A 15,723-nucleotide genomic window follows, 5' to 3' on the forward strand; every position below is an offset into this window, starting at 1 on the left:
CTTTTATTTCAACACTATTTACGTTGTCAATTCACATTTATGAATGAACACATGGAATTATGTTTTGAACTAAAAGGTTTGCCACCTTTTGCTTTCATTACTGTTTTGCATTTTTTACATTTTCTCAGTGAGCTTCGTGATGTCACAAAACTGGTTTTGACAGACCCATTTCAGGGACGACCCTATGAAGCTTTTTGATAAAAAGCCAAGAATAAAAAATATTAAACATGTTATTACAGTTATTTCACCCTTTTTAGTTTCTGCCATAATCCCATGTGTTCATTCATAGTTTAACGCATTCTATGGGAATCACACAATGGAAATAGTGTTGAAAATAGAGGAAAGTCGATACATTAAATGCGTTTCCAAACTTTTAATGGGTCATTTCCATAAAAGAGTATTGATGCTTCAAATGTTACACATATACAAGTAAAATTTACTCTGTGTTATCTTAGAGGTAGTCCTTTCTTTCAAATATTACTCAAACTTGAGTAAATGTAACTACTCGGGCCGTGAAGATAATTACTATATCGACTTATCATTCAAGAAATTACAGACAAACAATACATTTTTAGGCACAATGTTCATTTATTTGCATATCCCCCCATTTTCCTAAAGTAATCAATTAAGAAAGTATTTTATTTCATGTTCATTGTGGGAAAGCTATACAGTCATTTTTAAGCTTTAGAGTTAGTTGCTGTGACATTAGAAGGTCTTCAATAGTCGTTTATCTCCTCAATATATCACATTTATTATTGTAACAGGCCTAGTTACTACCCACCAATTTGAAATCAATGTCTCAAATCAGAGATGTCTTCAAAATATTGCACTAAGTTAATAACTAAGTAAGGGATGCATGGGAAAAACCTATTTCCCCCACATTTCTGGCATATTTGTTGTGTGTGAAGAGCCACTGACCTGATTGTGACCCAGACATGTCATTGTGTGTCCTCAATGAATCCACTTTGTGTCATAGACTGTGCCTGTCTGTGGTGCGTTCGGAGTCAGACGGCTTAAGTTCCTTTCAGATCCAGGTCTAAGGGCTGCAAAAGGTTATCCCATTACATACTTTAATGACGAGGGTCTCTCTTCGCACCTCCTTTTAAACTCTTCCGTGCCCTCAGTCATTGCATTGGAGCTAGCACAGCTTCTTGTGCATACTCCAGTGGAGTAATGAAGGTATATATTTATATCTTATATATTTTTCAAAAATTGTTGCCCAATGCTTGCCCCATTTTTCCCAATTTTTCTCACAATTTCTTTCTTATTTTTGCCCCAATCTTTTCTCATTTAGTCAATTTCTCCCCTCATTTTTTCTCATTTTTTATTACTAATATTTTCTGTATTTCCCCACATTGTTTACCCAACATCTTCCCATTTTTTACCTATCTTTGCCCAGTTTTTACCCCCTTCTTTGCCAAAAGTTCTCCTAATTTCCTTAAATGTTTCCCCAAATCATTCCCCATTATATTTTTAACATTATTGTTGTTTTTGACATTATCGTTCTGTTTTCTGGTCTCTGGTTCTAGATGGCACAATGAGTATAGTATTGTATATAAAAAACAGAAAACCTCTTCCTCACCCTCCGCGGGCGGTCTCTTTTTCCTCCGAGCTCGGGTCTTCTACCGTCGGCCTGGGAGCTTGAGTGTTCTGCGCAGTATCTTTGCTGTTCCTAGAACTGCACTTTTCTGGACCGAGATGTCTGATGTATTTCCTGGGATCTGCTGGAGCCACTCCTCCAGTTTGGGGGTCACTGCCCCGAGTGCCCCAATGACCACTGATGCTTCACCCTCCAGGTTTTCTCCAGCTCTTCTCTGAGCCCCTGGTATTTCTCTAGTTTCTCGTGTTCCTTTTTCCTGATGTGGAAGTCTTGGTATTGCTATGTCGACCACACGGCTCCTCTGCTCTTTGTCCACCACCACAATGTCCGGTTGGTTCATTACCATTTTGTCCGTCTGTATCTGGAAGTCCCACAGGATCTTGGGTCGGTCATTCTCTACCACCTTTGGAGGTGTTTCCCACTTTGACCTTGGGGTTTCCAGCCCATACTCTGCACAGATGTTCCTGTACACTAGGCCAGCCACTTGGTTATGGCGCTCCATGTAAGCTTTCCCTGCAGTTATATGCTGGATTGTCTCATTCTTTGCACAGTCTACACCTGGGGTCTGGTCTGGTGTGATAGATCTGGGCCTCTATTGCTCTGGTGCTCAAGGCCTGCTCCTGTGCAGCCATGATGAGCCTCTGCGCTCTGTGTCAGCATCGGGTATTTGCTCGATACCACATTCTTGTAATGAGATAAGTATAAGTATCTAGGCTAAATAAGGAGTATGAGATGACAAACGGCCAGTACAAGTCGAAAAACGCTCATATTTCTTTCTTAAATGGTGACATACAGTGCTTTTCTACTTCCAAGGACTCACAGAGGTCACCTTCAAGTGGCGTCATGTGGCTGCTCCTACATGGGCCACCAGTTCTAAAACTAAGGTCTATCAACGTTTCGTGAATTTCAATGTGAACCGATATACCTTAACTTGACTTATTATTTACAATTATACTTTTGCCTTTCCATGGCCTATAATGCTTTGCTGTAACCTGAAACACAATTATTAATGAGACCCTTTCTCTTTTTGAGTTTCAGCTCGTATTGTTTTTTAATGCCAGCATTGTTCTATTTTTCCGCTGTTAGTCATATGACCTGAATGTAGCATCCTGTGTTCTTCCTGTTTGGAAATGTTGACACTGTCGGGGTCAGATACAACTTCAAACGGTGTGGAGCTCACTGGGTGTGGAACTAGCTGCGACTCCTTTTGACTTGGCATGGTATTCCAAAACTAGTAAAGTATGCAGGAATAGTAGCGGGGTCAACTGAATAGTTGGCGGTTCATTCTTTCGGCGCTTCATAGGCAAGACCACTCTTTTATTCAGCACCAGGGCAGCAAGGAAAAAAACACTTCCTCAGTGACGAAAGTCAGGCCTGTCACGATAATTACTTTATCGACTGTCCTATATATTACAGAAAAGCAAAGTATTTTTAGGCTCAATAATTATTGTGTTTTCTTAAAATTTTGTATTTTTTTTTTTAAATCATATTTTTGTAACACTTTACAATACACTTTTACTGAAGTAAATATGTGTTTCATTGAGTTTCATGTTAATGCAACTAGTGTGTTATAAAGGATATGTCAATACATACTACACACACTAAGTGACACACAATCTCGAAGTGAAATGAATTTTTTTTTTTATAAATGGGAGACTGAGAAATATAATGTGCAAACGTGTAGGTCCCCCATTACTTTTAGTGCAACCAATTGCCATCAGAAGTTGAATGAGGATTTTTGAATGATCACATGTTGACCCAATGACTAAATAGAGTCTACCTGTGTGTGATCTAGTGTCAGTTCAAATACAGCTGCTCTGTGATGGTCTCAGGTCTGTTAAGAGACTATTGTGGAGCAGAAGCATCATGAAGTCCAAGAATACACCAGACGCTTTGAACATCTCTCAGAGTACAGTTAAATACACCATCCAGGAATGGAAAGAGTCTGGCATCACTGCAAACCTACCAAGACCCGGCCGTCCTCCTCAACTTACTGACCGAACAAGGACAGCACTGGTGCTTTTCACCACCTGCTGGTGACACTTAATGTTTGCATGGATACTTAAATTCCCGGAGTCAAGAATACCATGCGGGCACCATGCACCCACAGCGGGGTTCTAATTGCATTATAACAGTCTGATGCACGGCTCCGAGTTGTTTAATCCGCTTATACCACGTCCCACAAACGCAACATTTTATGACAAATGTTTTTTTTGAATTTACTGAACTGGCTAAATGTGCCAAACTACAGGGACTATTTTTTATTAATATTAACCCAATGTAAATATAAAACACATAATCTTTTTTGTGCCAGAAAATGACGTGTACCTTTCAGTGCTTACGTCAGCAAATTGCTTTGGGAGTTTTTTGATAGATTAAAGTCGCACTAAACTCATGATTAAATTGTCCCACTTGGGAGCGGAACCCTGTGGGAAACAGGGGGAGCACCCCCGGGTCAGCGGGCTCCTCCAAAAACAATAGGAATTCTCGACTGGACCATTTCAGAAGCAAAAGGGGAAACGGATTTATTTATTGATATTTTACACAACCTACTGTTCCCAATTTACACACCTTGTTGAAGGAATGCAATGGCCTTTTAGAACACGTAATTCACTGACTGTAAATCGATCAAACCGTAGCGTGTGTTTGAAGAGAATTCATTTGAAGAGGCGCTGTCACCCCCTCACTGAGCTTTGGCACAATCCGAGTCGAACTGCGAGTCGAGGAGGGACGCTGCTCGTTTTATTCTCGTCTGTCTGCCACATTTTTAAACCAACCTTTGTGGCTTTTTTACGCTTTCAATCACAGTTTTGACCTCTTAAACACTCACCCAGCACCGTGGGCGTAGTTTTGTTTCAGTTCTGCATTTTTAAACTTTACTCTGGTTGAAAGTGCGTGATGCCCGTGAACGGCGGGGGGCTCCTGTCCCTCCGGTATGCTACTCGGTTATTCGCTGTAAGTACACAAAAGTACGCTATTGTGCATTGCTTGATGTTAACCGTTTGAAGGTACGAGTTTTCTGGTGACGTCTGGGTTGTTTTAGCTTGTTTAGCGTAAATGCATTCGTAGAAGTTGGTGTTGTTTTGAGCTGACGCCTGTTGCACCTGCCGCCAGACCGGTGTTATGGCGAAATGTGCACCCTTGTCGAGATTTGCACCCGCTCGCGCATAACAACTGGTCAGGCTCGAGACATGTGAGAGCGTACGGCTTTTCTTTCATAAAAAGAGAAAGAAGTAAGTCAAAATATAGAAGTAGGCTAAATGTATGCGGCATAAAGAACCTACTATATCGATTGTATTGATATATAATGGAGCTATTTTGATGCGAGGGCTAGATGCAACAGGCTAAATGTAAACAAACAATAGCATTTTCACAGTTTAGTCAGTTTTAATGGGATTTTTTTTTTTCTTATTTATTGTATTAAAGCAGTACGAAGTAACGTGTTTACCTTAATAAATCCTCTCCGTAGTCCCTGTGGGGGTAATACAAGTGTTTATGGGATGATAGGAGGGTCTTTCATCGCCCCCTGGTGTCTCTGGCCAGAAAACCATGTTTGCAACTTGACTGCCACCGGTCCGGAGAAAGCAATACACACTAATGGAATCACGAAGAAGAAGCTAACATGCTAACGAGCAAAGCTAACTGCGGGCTAGCGTCACTTTAAAAAAAAATATTTCCATTGTATAATTGGATGCACAGTAACCCTCTCTCCCTTCGCCTTTCCTGTCAGCGTAGTATTTACTCTCCAAGACAATTAATAAGTTAAAAAAATCGTAACTTGCTACTACACCTGCAGTTGCGCTTATGGCCTCTAGGGGGAAGAGTTACTTAGTACTGCTTTAACAGAAAGAATACAAACTCTCGCTGAGACTTGAACAAAGTGGGGGGAACAAGGCTCTCAAAACACAAAGCATTCAGCAAAGTAAAATATTTACAATAATGGCGCAAAATCTTTTCAAATAAAAGCAGTTTTGAAAATTGGTGGCTGATTGTCCGTGCAGTTTTCCAGCCTTTTAGTGTTTTTAGGGAGCTGTAAAACATTTTAAATTCATTGATAAAGCAGGGAAAAGATGGCTTATTACCCCTCCATTTGCAGCAATGAATATGATATTTAGCTAAAAGCACAATAATATTAATCACATCTCATTTTAATGGGATTCTGAAGCACGCGAAGAATCATGTAGGGCTTTATTTTGTTCAGTTTTCACCAAACAAGAGCTGTTTTATAACGTTTTATTTCATAAAATGGACAATCATTTATTTATTTATTAGTTTGGCTGTTTTAGTTCTCCGTAATCACCGTGTTCACGCTCAAAATTGATAGAAACAGTTACAGGCTCCTGTCACTGCGTAACATCGACAAACGCAGAGTCTATCAAGACAAACGCATAACGCACGCGCTTCATGTCAAATGAGTTATTGCAACACGGCACGGCAAGCGTTAAAGGGATATTTCAGGATTTTTGACATAGGGCCTCATTTCCTAGTTATCCAAAGTTGTTGATTTCTGGAGATTTTTTTCCCCCTAAATTCATGCAGTTCTTATATTTGAAGAGCTTAGCGGCGCTAGGCTAGTGCATTTCTATGGTATCAGCTAGCCTGCATTAAAAACAGTCTACCCCACTCCGCAGTGCATTTGAGGCAAATCATTTATTACACCAGACTAACCTTATAAATGTCTGTGTCCATAGAATCATGTTTGAAATACAACGACCTTGTATCACATGAATTACCGCATGTTGAGGGACTATTTTCTCGTAGATCACTCCGACGCTGCGAAGCTTATACACCCACAAAGCTAAGTTAATATAAGTTATTTTAAATGCAAAATAGTATGATTCTATTAAAGCAGTACTAAGTAACGTGTTTACCTTAATAAATCCGTTTCGTAGTCCCTGTGGGGGTAATACAAGTGTTTATGGGATGGTTGGAGGGTCTTTCATCTCCCCCTGGTGTCTCTGGACAGAAAATCATGTTTGCAACTTGACTGCCACCGGTCCGGAGAAAGCAATACACACTAATGGAATCACGAAGAAGAAGCTAGCATGCTAACGGGCAAAGCTAACTGCGGCTAACGTCACTTTAAACAGTATTTACAGCCAAGTTTGAGTGAAAAAAAATATTTCCATTGTATAATTGGATGCACAGTAACCCTCTCTCCCTTCGCCTTTCCTGTCAGCGTCGTATTTACTCCCCAAGACAATTAATAAGTTAAAAAATCGTAACTTGCTACTACACCTGCAGTTGCGCTTATGGCCTTTAGGGGGAAGAGTTACTTAGTACTGCTTAAACACAGACATTTATATGGTTAGTCTGGTGTTATAAGTGATTTGCTTCAGGTGCTCTGTGGAGCGGGTCACACCGTTTTTAATGCAGGCTAGCTGATACCATAGAAATGCACTAGCCTAGCACCACTAAGCTCTTCAAGTATGAGAACTGCATGAATTTAAGAAAAAGATATCTCCAGAAATGAATAACACTCTCGAAAACTAGGAAATGAGGCCCTAAGTCAAAAATCCTGAAATATCCCTTTAAGCCTAATTCTTCTTTTCAAAATCTATTTAATATACTTGATTTTGAAATTTAGGCTAAAATCAAACTTTTTAAAATCGAATGGATTAGGATTTAAAGTCTAATTAATATAATATAAAATATAAAATATAAAATATAAATTATAAATTATAAAAAATATAAAAATAAAATAATATTTGTATTTTAGTTTGTTTCTGGCCGTTTTTCTGTCAGTGGTTCCCCTGTAATGCCCCAGCCCCTGTATACTCGGATTCGCCCCTGCTCACAGTAGTTTCCACGCAGCCTTCAGTCCCACTGTCACTGGGCTCTGTGTAGATGCACAAAATATCTGATATCCGATATTTGCCTTGCTGCTGCGGCCAATATCCGATATTTGCCGATATTTATTTTGACGTTAAAATTCTATAGAAATGCTCACTCAAATGTTGTTAAGTGTGCAAATTATCGCTACCAGTGGTTTCGCTTGGGATCATTTCTCTCCATCATTTTGAAGGACAGGGTTGAAAATGTCATGAGCAATTTTTATCCTTCATGAATTAATCTCTCATAAGCGTTTTTTTATTTTTTATTTTAATAAATGTGTATATATATATAGGCTGCATTATTTATGTTAGTAAAAATGTGAGATTACAGGATAAATGGAGCTAAACTAAACCTGATCTGAACAGTCATGGTACTTTTTGCAACAGAAATGTGTATATAACTCGTGCGTAAAAGTCTCAGATGAGGACGACTTTCAGAGTGTCACCTGCTCATCAATATCAAGGCTCAGATTAGACTAATACAAATGTACAGTGGAGCTTATTATTTGCATTTTTTCAATTTTAACGGAATGTAAGAAGGGTGAAGGGGACAATAGGTGTGTTTAAGATGAGCGAGGCGCTGCAGGCGAGCAGTGCATGCCGGTCAGATTCGTGTCCAAGATGGCCCCGCCTCGCTCTGACGCCACCTGTGCGACGGTGTCCGTATTCTCGTAAGACCGAGGCGGCTGGAGCGCTTTGGGTCGGCGAGCAAAGTTGCTTTTCTCCGCCTCGCTTGGCTGCCTGAACTACAAAGGCCAAAGGGATTGTGGGAAATGAAGTGCTGTAAACATGTGCGCTGACAGAGGACTGACAGATGATTGGATCTGAGTTGTGTTTAGACAGAAACGTGTTGCCCTGACGTTCCGCAGCCCCTGCCTCCTTTTTTCTCATCACCAAGATCTACTTAAATCTGCAGAAATGCTTCATATTTGACAGAAAGTGACCGTGTGTTCAACATATGGCCTACATTTAAATTTATTGTTCTAATCCTAAACTGTAAGAGGAGAGTCTGTTATTTAGCTGTAGTGATGGGGCGTCTGTCTGGTGTGTGGGAGAAGCAGAAATGTGTTCACAAACTTTAACAATAGTTTTATTCCCAAACTCTTTCTAACAAACGCGAGACGCTGCGTGATCTGATGCTCCTCTCTGTTCCCGGGGCTGAGATGGGAAGGATATTATTAGCCTTTAACCGTGTTTGCATCGTGGTTTTCTTCCCCGTGTTGTTGTTAGAAAAGTTAGCTAGCAAGGCAGTGATACAACTTGTAAGAGCTCATCCAAGATAAAACACGGTGTGAAACTTTAGAGCAGAGTTGCGTCTTTATTTTCGTTACGGCTTGATTTTCAATCCTTCAAAATGACGGACGGCCTTTGAAATTTTCCGTCAAAGTAAAAAATATTCCGTAAATGTAACCTCTGAACGCTACAATGCTTATGTTTGGAACACACTGTCTCCAACACTTTGATGGAACAAACAATCCATATTGGGGAAAAATATTAAACAAGACCAAATGCAATGTTGGAGTGAAATGTCATTTTGTTTTTGGCTAAATATTTACTGAGACCTGCTTATTATTATGCTTTCACCCATGTCCTCTATTAATGGGAATCACTGACACTGGGAGTATGCTACTATTTGTTGTATTTTTTATTGTTTTTATGTTGTTTAAGTTGCATGTTTTAACTTTAGCAAATCTGATTCTTCTCTGAGGACACACTGCTCTGTTTGAAGCTTTGGAATTGCAAAAAATAGCATCATGTCACTTTAACAGCACCTTATACTGAAGTTATGAGGCCAGACTGAATATTTAGAGTTGGTTTAGAACTGGCAAAAGGCAAACAGTAGATTTACAAGATTAGCATGAGCTTTGGACTGCATACGTTACGCTAATGATCGCAAATGCATCTAATTAAATATGCGTGGAAATGCGGACATAACACCTCGTTTTCACGGGTCATTAACATGACAAAGTGGGCAGTGTAAACGTGAATACAACCATTATCATCACTGTAGTTAGACCTACATGATGACAGAAAGGGAATGTTTACGTGCCTTTAGCCTGCGAGAAGCAATGCTAGCGCTAACAAACAAAGTTATAAATCTGGCGTCAGGTCGGAGAAACTTTTGCAACAGTCACCTCAGATGTAGCAAGGCAGTTTTAGTCCAGTTTGTTACAGCAGCAACTTGTGTCTCTGTATCTCTGTGGTGTCCATGCTGTCAGCTCCAGTTTGTTTCAACTTAGCAACAACCTACTTTCTTTTGGAGACGTGTGAATTAATGCTGGAGTTTCTTCAGTTTTAGGAGCCATTGTTTATTTCAGATGATCTGAATAAACTGTTGCCCCAGTCAGATCAGTGCAGCCAGCATAGTAAATAATTCAAAGTAAAAAAACAAATATCGGCCAATATTTTCCCATATGCTGATATTTGAAAAAATGACAAATATCGGCCGATAATATCAGTGGCGCAGATATATTGGCCATCCCTAGCGAAAAATAACGTCTAAATGCTGTAACTTTCGAGAGACCGCCTCAAAACACCGAAAAGCCCCCAAGATTTCTGTCATTAATCCAGCTTTTACGCATTACGCATACGTTCTGGAGGCTTCTGTCTGCGCTGTAGGTAGTCCATTGTTTCGAACGTTTTCCTGTCCTTAATAAATGTCCATGACTCTTCACCTCCTCACTCACTGTAGAAAACTTTTAATGCATCCAAAGAAACACATCGTATTTCTTCCTGCCTTTTTGCACTGTATTGATTAGACACTCCGTCGGGAAGCTGAAAAAGCATGTGGCTAATTACCATATGTAAACATAGATGCGCTGATTTTACACAATGAATCCTGATCTTTCAACAGCTTCACTCAAATAAATAATAACTATAAAGTCACAGCAAGTCATTGAGAGTCATTGGCCAAGTTAAGTCTCAAGTCACAAACAGCAAGTCCCAAGTTGAGTCAAGTCTTTTTTCCCTTAATGTGCAGCTATATTGCACTGACTTATTTGACATGAAGCGCGTGCATTTGTTGCTATTGTGTTTGTCTTGATAGAGTCAGTCTGCGTTTGGTTTTACACAGTGACAGGAGCATAACTTAGTTTGGGGTTGAACTGGTGTGACTGTCCCATAGACCGTGAAAACCCTATTTTACTCTACAGTAGGCTATATGGACAGGCCTGACGCTGAGGTGGTCTACTTGCTTTTTGTGTATCCCGATTTGGCAAGAGCCCAATGAGTCAGGGGAGAGCACGGCGGAGCTGGACGTCTCTGCCTCCAACCCAGTGTATGCGGCAGGCGGTCTTGTCCACACGTCTTCCTGCACTGGTCATGACTCCTGCAGTGCAAACAGCCCCATATTGAGGGATTTTTGCAGGCGGGAGCGGGACAAAACATCGCAGATGCGGGCGGGAGGGGCAGGGCTCGAAATTTACTTCCAAGAAAAATTTAGGAGCACCGGGTGCACCGGAGCATTTACGCTGGTCGCAAACATGCAAGTGATTCTATTTTTAGAACCCAAACTACTTGCAATTATTTACATTTCAGCGTCCTGTGTTGAAATGTTGAAAAGTACAATTTTACAACACACAGTTGTTGTTGTTGTTGTGCAGTCCCACTAACCCAGGGGTCCTTAAACCTTTTTTCTCCGGGCAGGTTGGCTACAACATAGAATTGTATGACCCAGACCAAAATGCATTCATCATCCTCATTGTGAAGTACACTTTACTAGCCTGGCACAGTCGTCCCCACAACTATATCCACAAGATCAACACTTGATTCCAGGCACATATTTGTTTAGCTGTAGTGGTTTGCAAAAATAGTAATCAAGTCTTCACACTTTGTTTTAATTTGAAATACCACAGGTATTCCATTTATTTTTATTTCAAAATGAAACATCATTGCATAATGTGTCCAAAGTAATAACTGCTTACACTTGTATTGTGCTTTACAAGCCTGTGTCTCAAGATTCTCAAAGTAACATTGTAGCCTCCTAGTGGCTGGAATGAGTGTACTGGTCATTTAGTTAAAGAAAATCCTAACTCCTCACAGGAATGGGCTAGAGACATACTTTTTACATACTCAGGGATTTGTGCTCTACAAGGGTTAAATCATCTCCCGGGCCAAATCCGGCCCACCGGCCATAGTTTGAGGACCCCTGCACTAACCAAACAAAATGTAAAAAAATATAAACTATAAATGAGGACTAACATGGAAGTGAGTTAAGTAAATGAAAGGAAGTAAGAAGTGAGAAAATTATAACGAAAGCAGACCCCCATCTCCAACCTCTTGAAGTTCCCATGTGTTTTTGTGCTAGAGTTAAAAGTTGTAAATCTCCGTCTTAGAGATTTGCCTCAGTGACTATTGTGGAGTCTCAACAGTACAACCATATGAATAACATGGCCAAACAAACCAGACTAGGGCTAACTAATGCCTTAGTACTGTTTTGGTATAGGCACAGCTTGTGCTTCTGCTTATGTCCAGTAGAGTGCACAGTGATACTACATTTATGCCTATGCCTTATTTAGCTTATGCTATAACTGGGATTTTAATAATAATAATAATAATAAAAAAATGATTGAAGATGAAACTGAAATAACTGCTGACTGTAAATATAATTTTAAATGGCAATCACTGTGGACTTTTTTTTTGCCCATCCCTAAAGGCAGTGCCTGTGTCTGTAGTGTATGATAGTGCATATAAAGACGTCCAGTAACCAAGGGTTCTTTGGTAGGAACATGTTTTTTGCATTGGTCCATTTAGGAGAAGACTTAATTGGTCTCACAATGGAAATTGACTTGTTAATGCTGCTCTTAAGTACATGCAGAGGGGCAAATAGTTATATACTGTATATATGTATATATAATGTGTCAACAAAGAAGAATTAGGTCAATGTGCAAATAGCTAGTATTAAATACATGTTTCAATTCATGTACAATGAATTAAAAGCCATTCCCAACTCCTGGCCCTAAGCATTCAGCATTATCAAGTACTTGTGACGGTAAAACAGTAGGGAACTGTCTCTTAAGTTGTTTCAACTCCTCATTTGTCCTCAGGGTAATATGATTTGTGAGGACTGGATTTTAGAGGAGTGACACAACAGCTGACTGTAACTTGCTGTTAAAGAGAGCAGGTAAGGGGAGGACATTTCTCTAAAATATAAATAAAGCCAGCAGCCACCTCTGGGGTATGATGACGTTTCTCGCTCTTCCGCTGAATAAAACCGGTTAAAAAGCACAGTAGTGGACAGTGTGTGAGGTTGGCTGTCAGTGACATCATCGTTTAATTCATCTTGTCACCATGTGAAATGTGAATTTCATAGCTCAACAATTTAGCTCTGCATTAAAAACTTGCTGTCTGTGCTGGAACACAGACCGTGGTTTGCTTGTCGTGGTTTTCGCGTCTGAGGCGCTGAGTTTTGTCCGACGTCATTATTTGTCATCCCTAACTCTGGCTTTCACTGGACCAGCACCGCCATGAGCCCTCAAATCCGCATTCTCGCCCTGCTCGCGCTCATCACTCTACAGCCTTTTATTTGACCATACTTGCTTGTGAACTTATTCCATGTTTAAGTGATGGGGGAGACCAGAGTACCCAAACTCCACACAGGCCGGGGATCGAACCTGGAACCTTCTTACAGCCTATTACGCTCTCACAGGACACCACTTTGAATTAAACAGTCTTAAGGAGATGTATGGATCTTTCCACTGTAGAGCGCTGGTATCGGAGTACCGCTCTCCATGCTTCAGAAACATGACCCTTTGCCAGAGTTAAGGACAAACAAAGACAAACCTGGCACCATTTCAAAATAGTGAGCATGCAACTTTCAACCCTGCACTGAGACTCCACTGTCACAGTGAGAACGTGTCGTCCACCTGCCGAGCGCTGAGCCCGATAACTGAGCCCGAGCGACCAGCCCGTGCTCCACGTCCGTTGCCGCTGTGGACATGCTGGCGTTAAAGGCAGAATGTTGACAGCGTGGCTGGCCGGTGGGATTTGTGAATGTAGGCCAGCGCGCTTGCGTCATCGAGGCTGGTGTGGTCCAGCTGTGCACCATGGGCCAAAGCCGCGCGCCCCCCGGATTTCCCACAGAGGCTGGAGAGAGGAGCTGCAGAGGAGACATGAAGACGGTCCTCAGCCTGCACCGGAAATGGGCCCATGCCGTCAAGACCATCCGCATCCTGCAAGGGCTCGTGAGTGTCCCACTGTCCGCAGAGATTTCTGATACATGCTTCCAGCCGAGGATCATGTTTACTCTCTGTGGGGTCGCTTTTTGTTGTTCTGAATTTGCCCTTTTTTTTTTTCATTGTATTACTTTTCTATTTTCCTATTGTCAGTTCCGGTCGCCACAACAAACCAGTTGGGCCAGATGCTCTAATGCTTGCAGGACTTGGTAATTTAAGGTGGAAATGTAGTTTGGCTTTTGAGCCTATCTGGTTAAAAATGACAAAAGTGGATTTGAAAGATTTTGTGAAATATTATGTTATCTCATTTTATGGACAAAAGCCTTGTAAAGCCCACACAGTCCCTTGTATTTTATTATTACTTTTTTTACTTTTTATTTTCCCTGTATATTTTGCCGACCTTTTCCACTGTTACTCTGGTTATCTGTTATTTTTCTGTTAATGTCTTGTATTTTTAGTGTGTTTTTAAAATTGTTAATACATGGCCTTCCACAGTAAGGTGACCTTGAGAATTTTGAAAGGTGCCCAGAACTATAATGCATTTAAATAGTAATTAAAGATTGTCCATCATCATCGCTCAGTCATGACTCCTCACTCTGCACAGGCATGCCGTCCTAGCATTTTTGGGACTTCTGTTGTTACAATGCAGTGTGTTGTGTCCACAGAACCCAGTGATGGAGGAGACGGTGTGGGAGCAGTACACAGTGACTCTGCAGAGGGTGAGTCCGACCGCCTCTTCCCTCACACAGTAACCCCACACCACAGACACTAGCGCTAACAGGCATATAACACCTCGCCACCTGAAAAAGCTCACCAGGCTTGTTCTGTTCATTTCCGCAGTCAAATGACCCCTTCTGGAAAAAAAAATCTGTTTTTGCTTGTACTATAGTTTGTCTTTGTACTGTAGGTGTCCCAGTAAAGAGCTAGCCCAGGAACTGGAATGCTAATAAATCCACATTACTAGATGCACTAGATGTTTTGAGATTTACACTCTACTTTCCTTACACAGTCTAAAACAAAATGCTTGTTATTCATTTAAGTGATTGAAAATGTCCAGTTTTACACATTTTTTTGTATTTCTTTAACTAGCTGAGACCCGGCCTTCGGCCGGGCCTCGCTAGTCTCCACATGTGATATTCTGAGATTATGAGTGATTACAAAGAAATGTCCAACCCGTCACACAGTTCAGCTGTAGACCAGTGGTTCCCAACCCATTCCAAAAACTATGGCCACTACAAATGAGTAAAAGAATGAAGGCAAAAACAATTTCAAACAAACTGCAATTGGAGTGTTTGATGCACCCGTACTCCTTTCTTATAAACTACGACAATATTTTCGCTAAACTCAGGGAACAGGATTCAAGAGACAGTGGAATAATTATGGAGAAATATTAGGGGTTCAGCTGTAACGGTTTGGTTGACGGTGAAGGACCCGTGGTTTGGTCCATCACGGCAGTGTACAATCAAACAAATAATGAGTAGGTTTTGAACTGAAATAGCCTAATGATCGTTATTAGACAGTATTTATAACCTTACAATAAAATTGGCAATGCGTTCAAAGCTGCTTTAGAATAAAATGTACCTCTGGGCTCACAATACGTGAAAGCAAAATAGAAAACAAATGGTACAGCAGCAAAGAAAAAAAAAGAAAGAAAAAAAACTACGCAGTGCAGGCCATGCGCTCGTTAAGTGGTAGTTTCATTTTGCTTTTACTCACACGGAGGATAAATCAGTCGGAGCAGCGCGTTTGATTAGAGGCTCGTGTTTGAGCAGGTTTTGGGCACGCACGCACACGCACACACATACACACACGCACACACACGCACACACACGCACACATCGCCCTGTTTGGATGCGCGCGCACACATACATACACACACGCACGAACACACACACACGCGCGCACACATACATCGCCCTGTTTGGATGCGTGCACACGCACGGCAGTCAGATCTCGTGCACTCGCGTTGTTGTGACAGCGGGTTGTCCTCGGACAGCAGCACCACCAACCACGCACACACTCAGTACTCGCCAGGCTTCCTGGTGTTCCCAAACGGTCTCCCATCCCAGTCCTAACCAGGCACTTCCCTGCTTAGCATCCGAGGAACGGTCTCCCA

General features: G+C 41.2%; 1 protein-coding gene across 5 annotated transcripts in view; it reads left to right on the forward strand.

Annotated features, from left to right (window-relative positions):
* tjp2a (tight junction protein 2a (zona occludens 2)) overlaps positions 1-15,723 on the forward strand; it is a 127,342-nt gene that overhangs the window by 35,363 nt on the left and 76,256 nt on the right. For 3 of the 5 annotated variants that reach the window (XM_079581231.1, XM_079581229.1, XM_079581227.1), the window contains exon 3: positions 14,273-14,326. In XM_079581231.1, the coding sequence (XP_079437357.1) occupies positions 14,273-14,326 (54 nt within the window). Of the gene's footprint in view, positions 1-4,337; positions 4,556-13,410; positions 13,617-14,272; positions 14,327-15,723 lie in introns of those variants that run through there. The other 2 variants (XM_079581230.1, XM_079581228.1) reach the window with 2 other exon arrangements.

This window comes from Gobius niger, assembly GCF_951799975.1.
Source record: "Gobius niger genome assembly, chromosome: 22".
NCBI classification, from domain to species: Eukaryota; Metazoa; Chordata; class Actinopteri; order Gobiiformes; family Gobiidae; genus Gobius; species Gobius niger.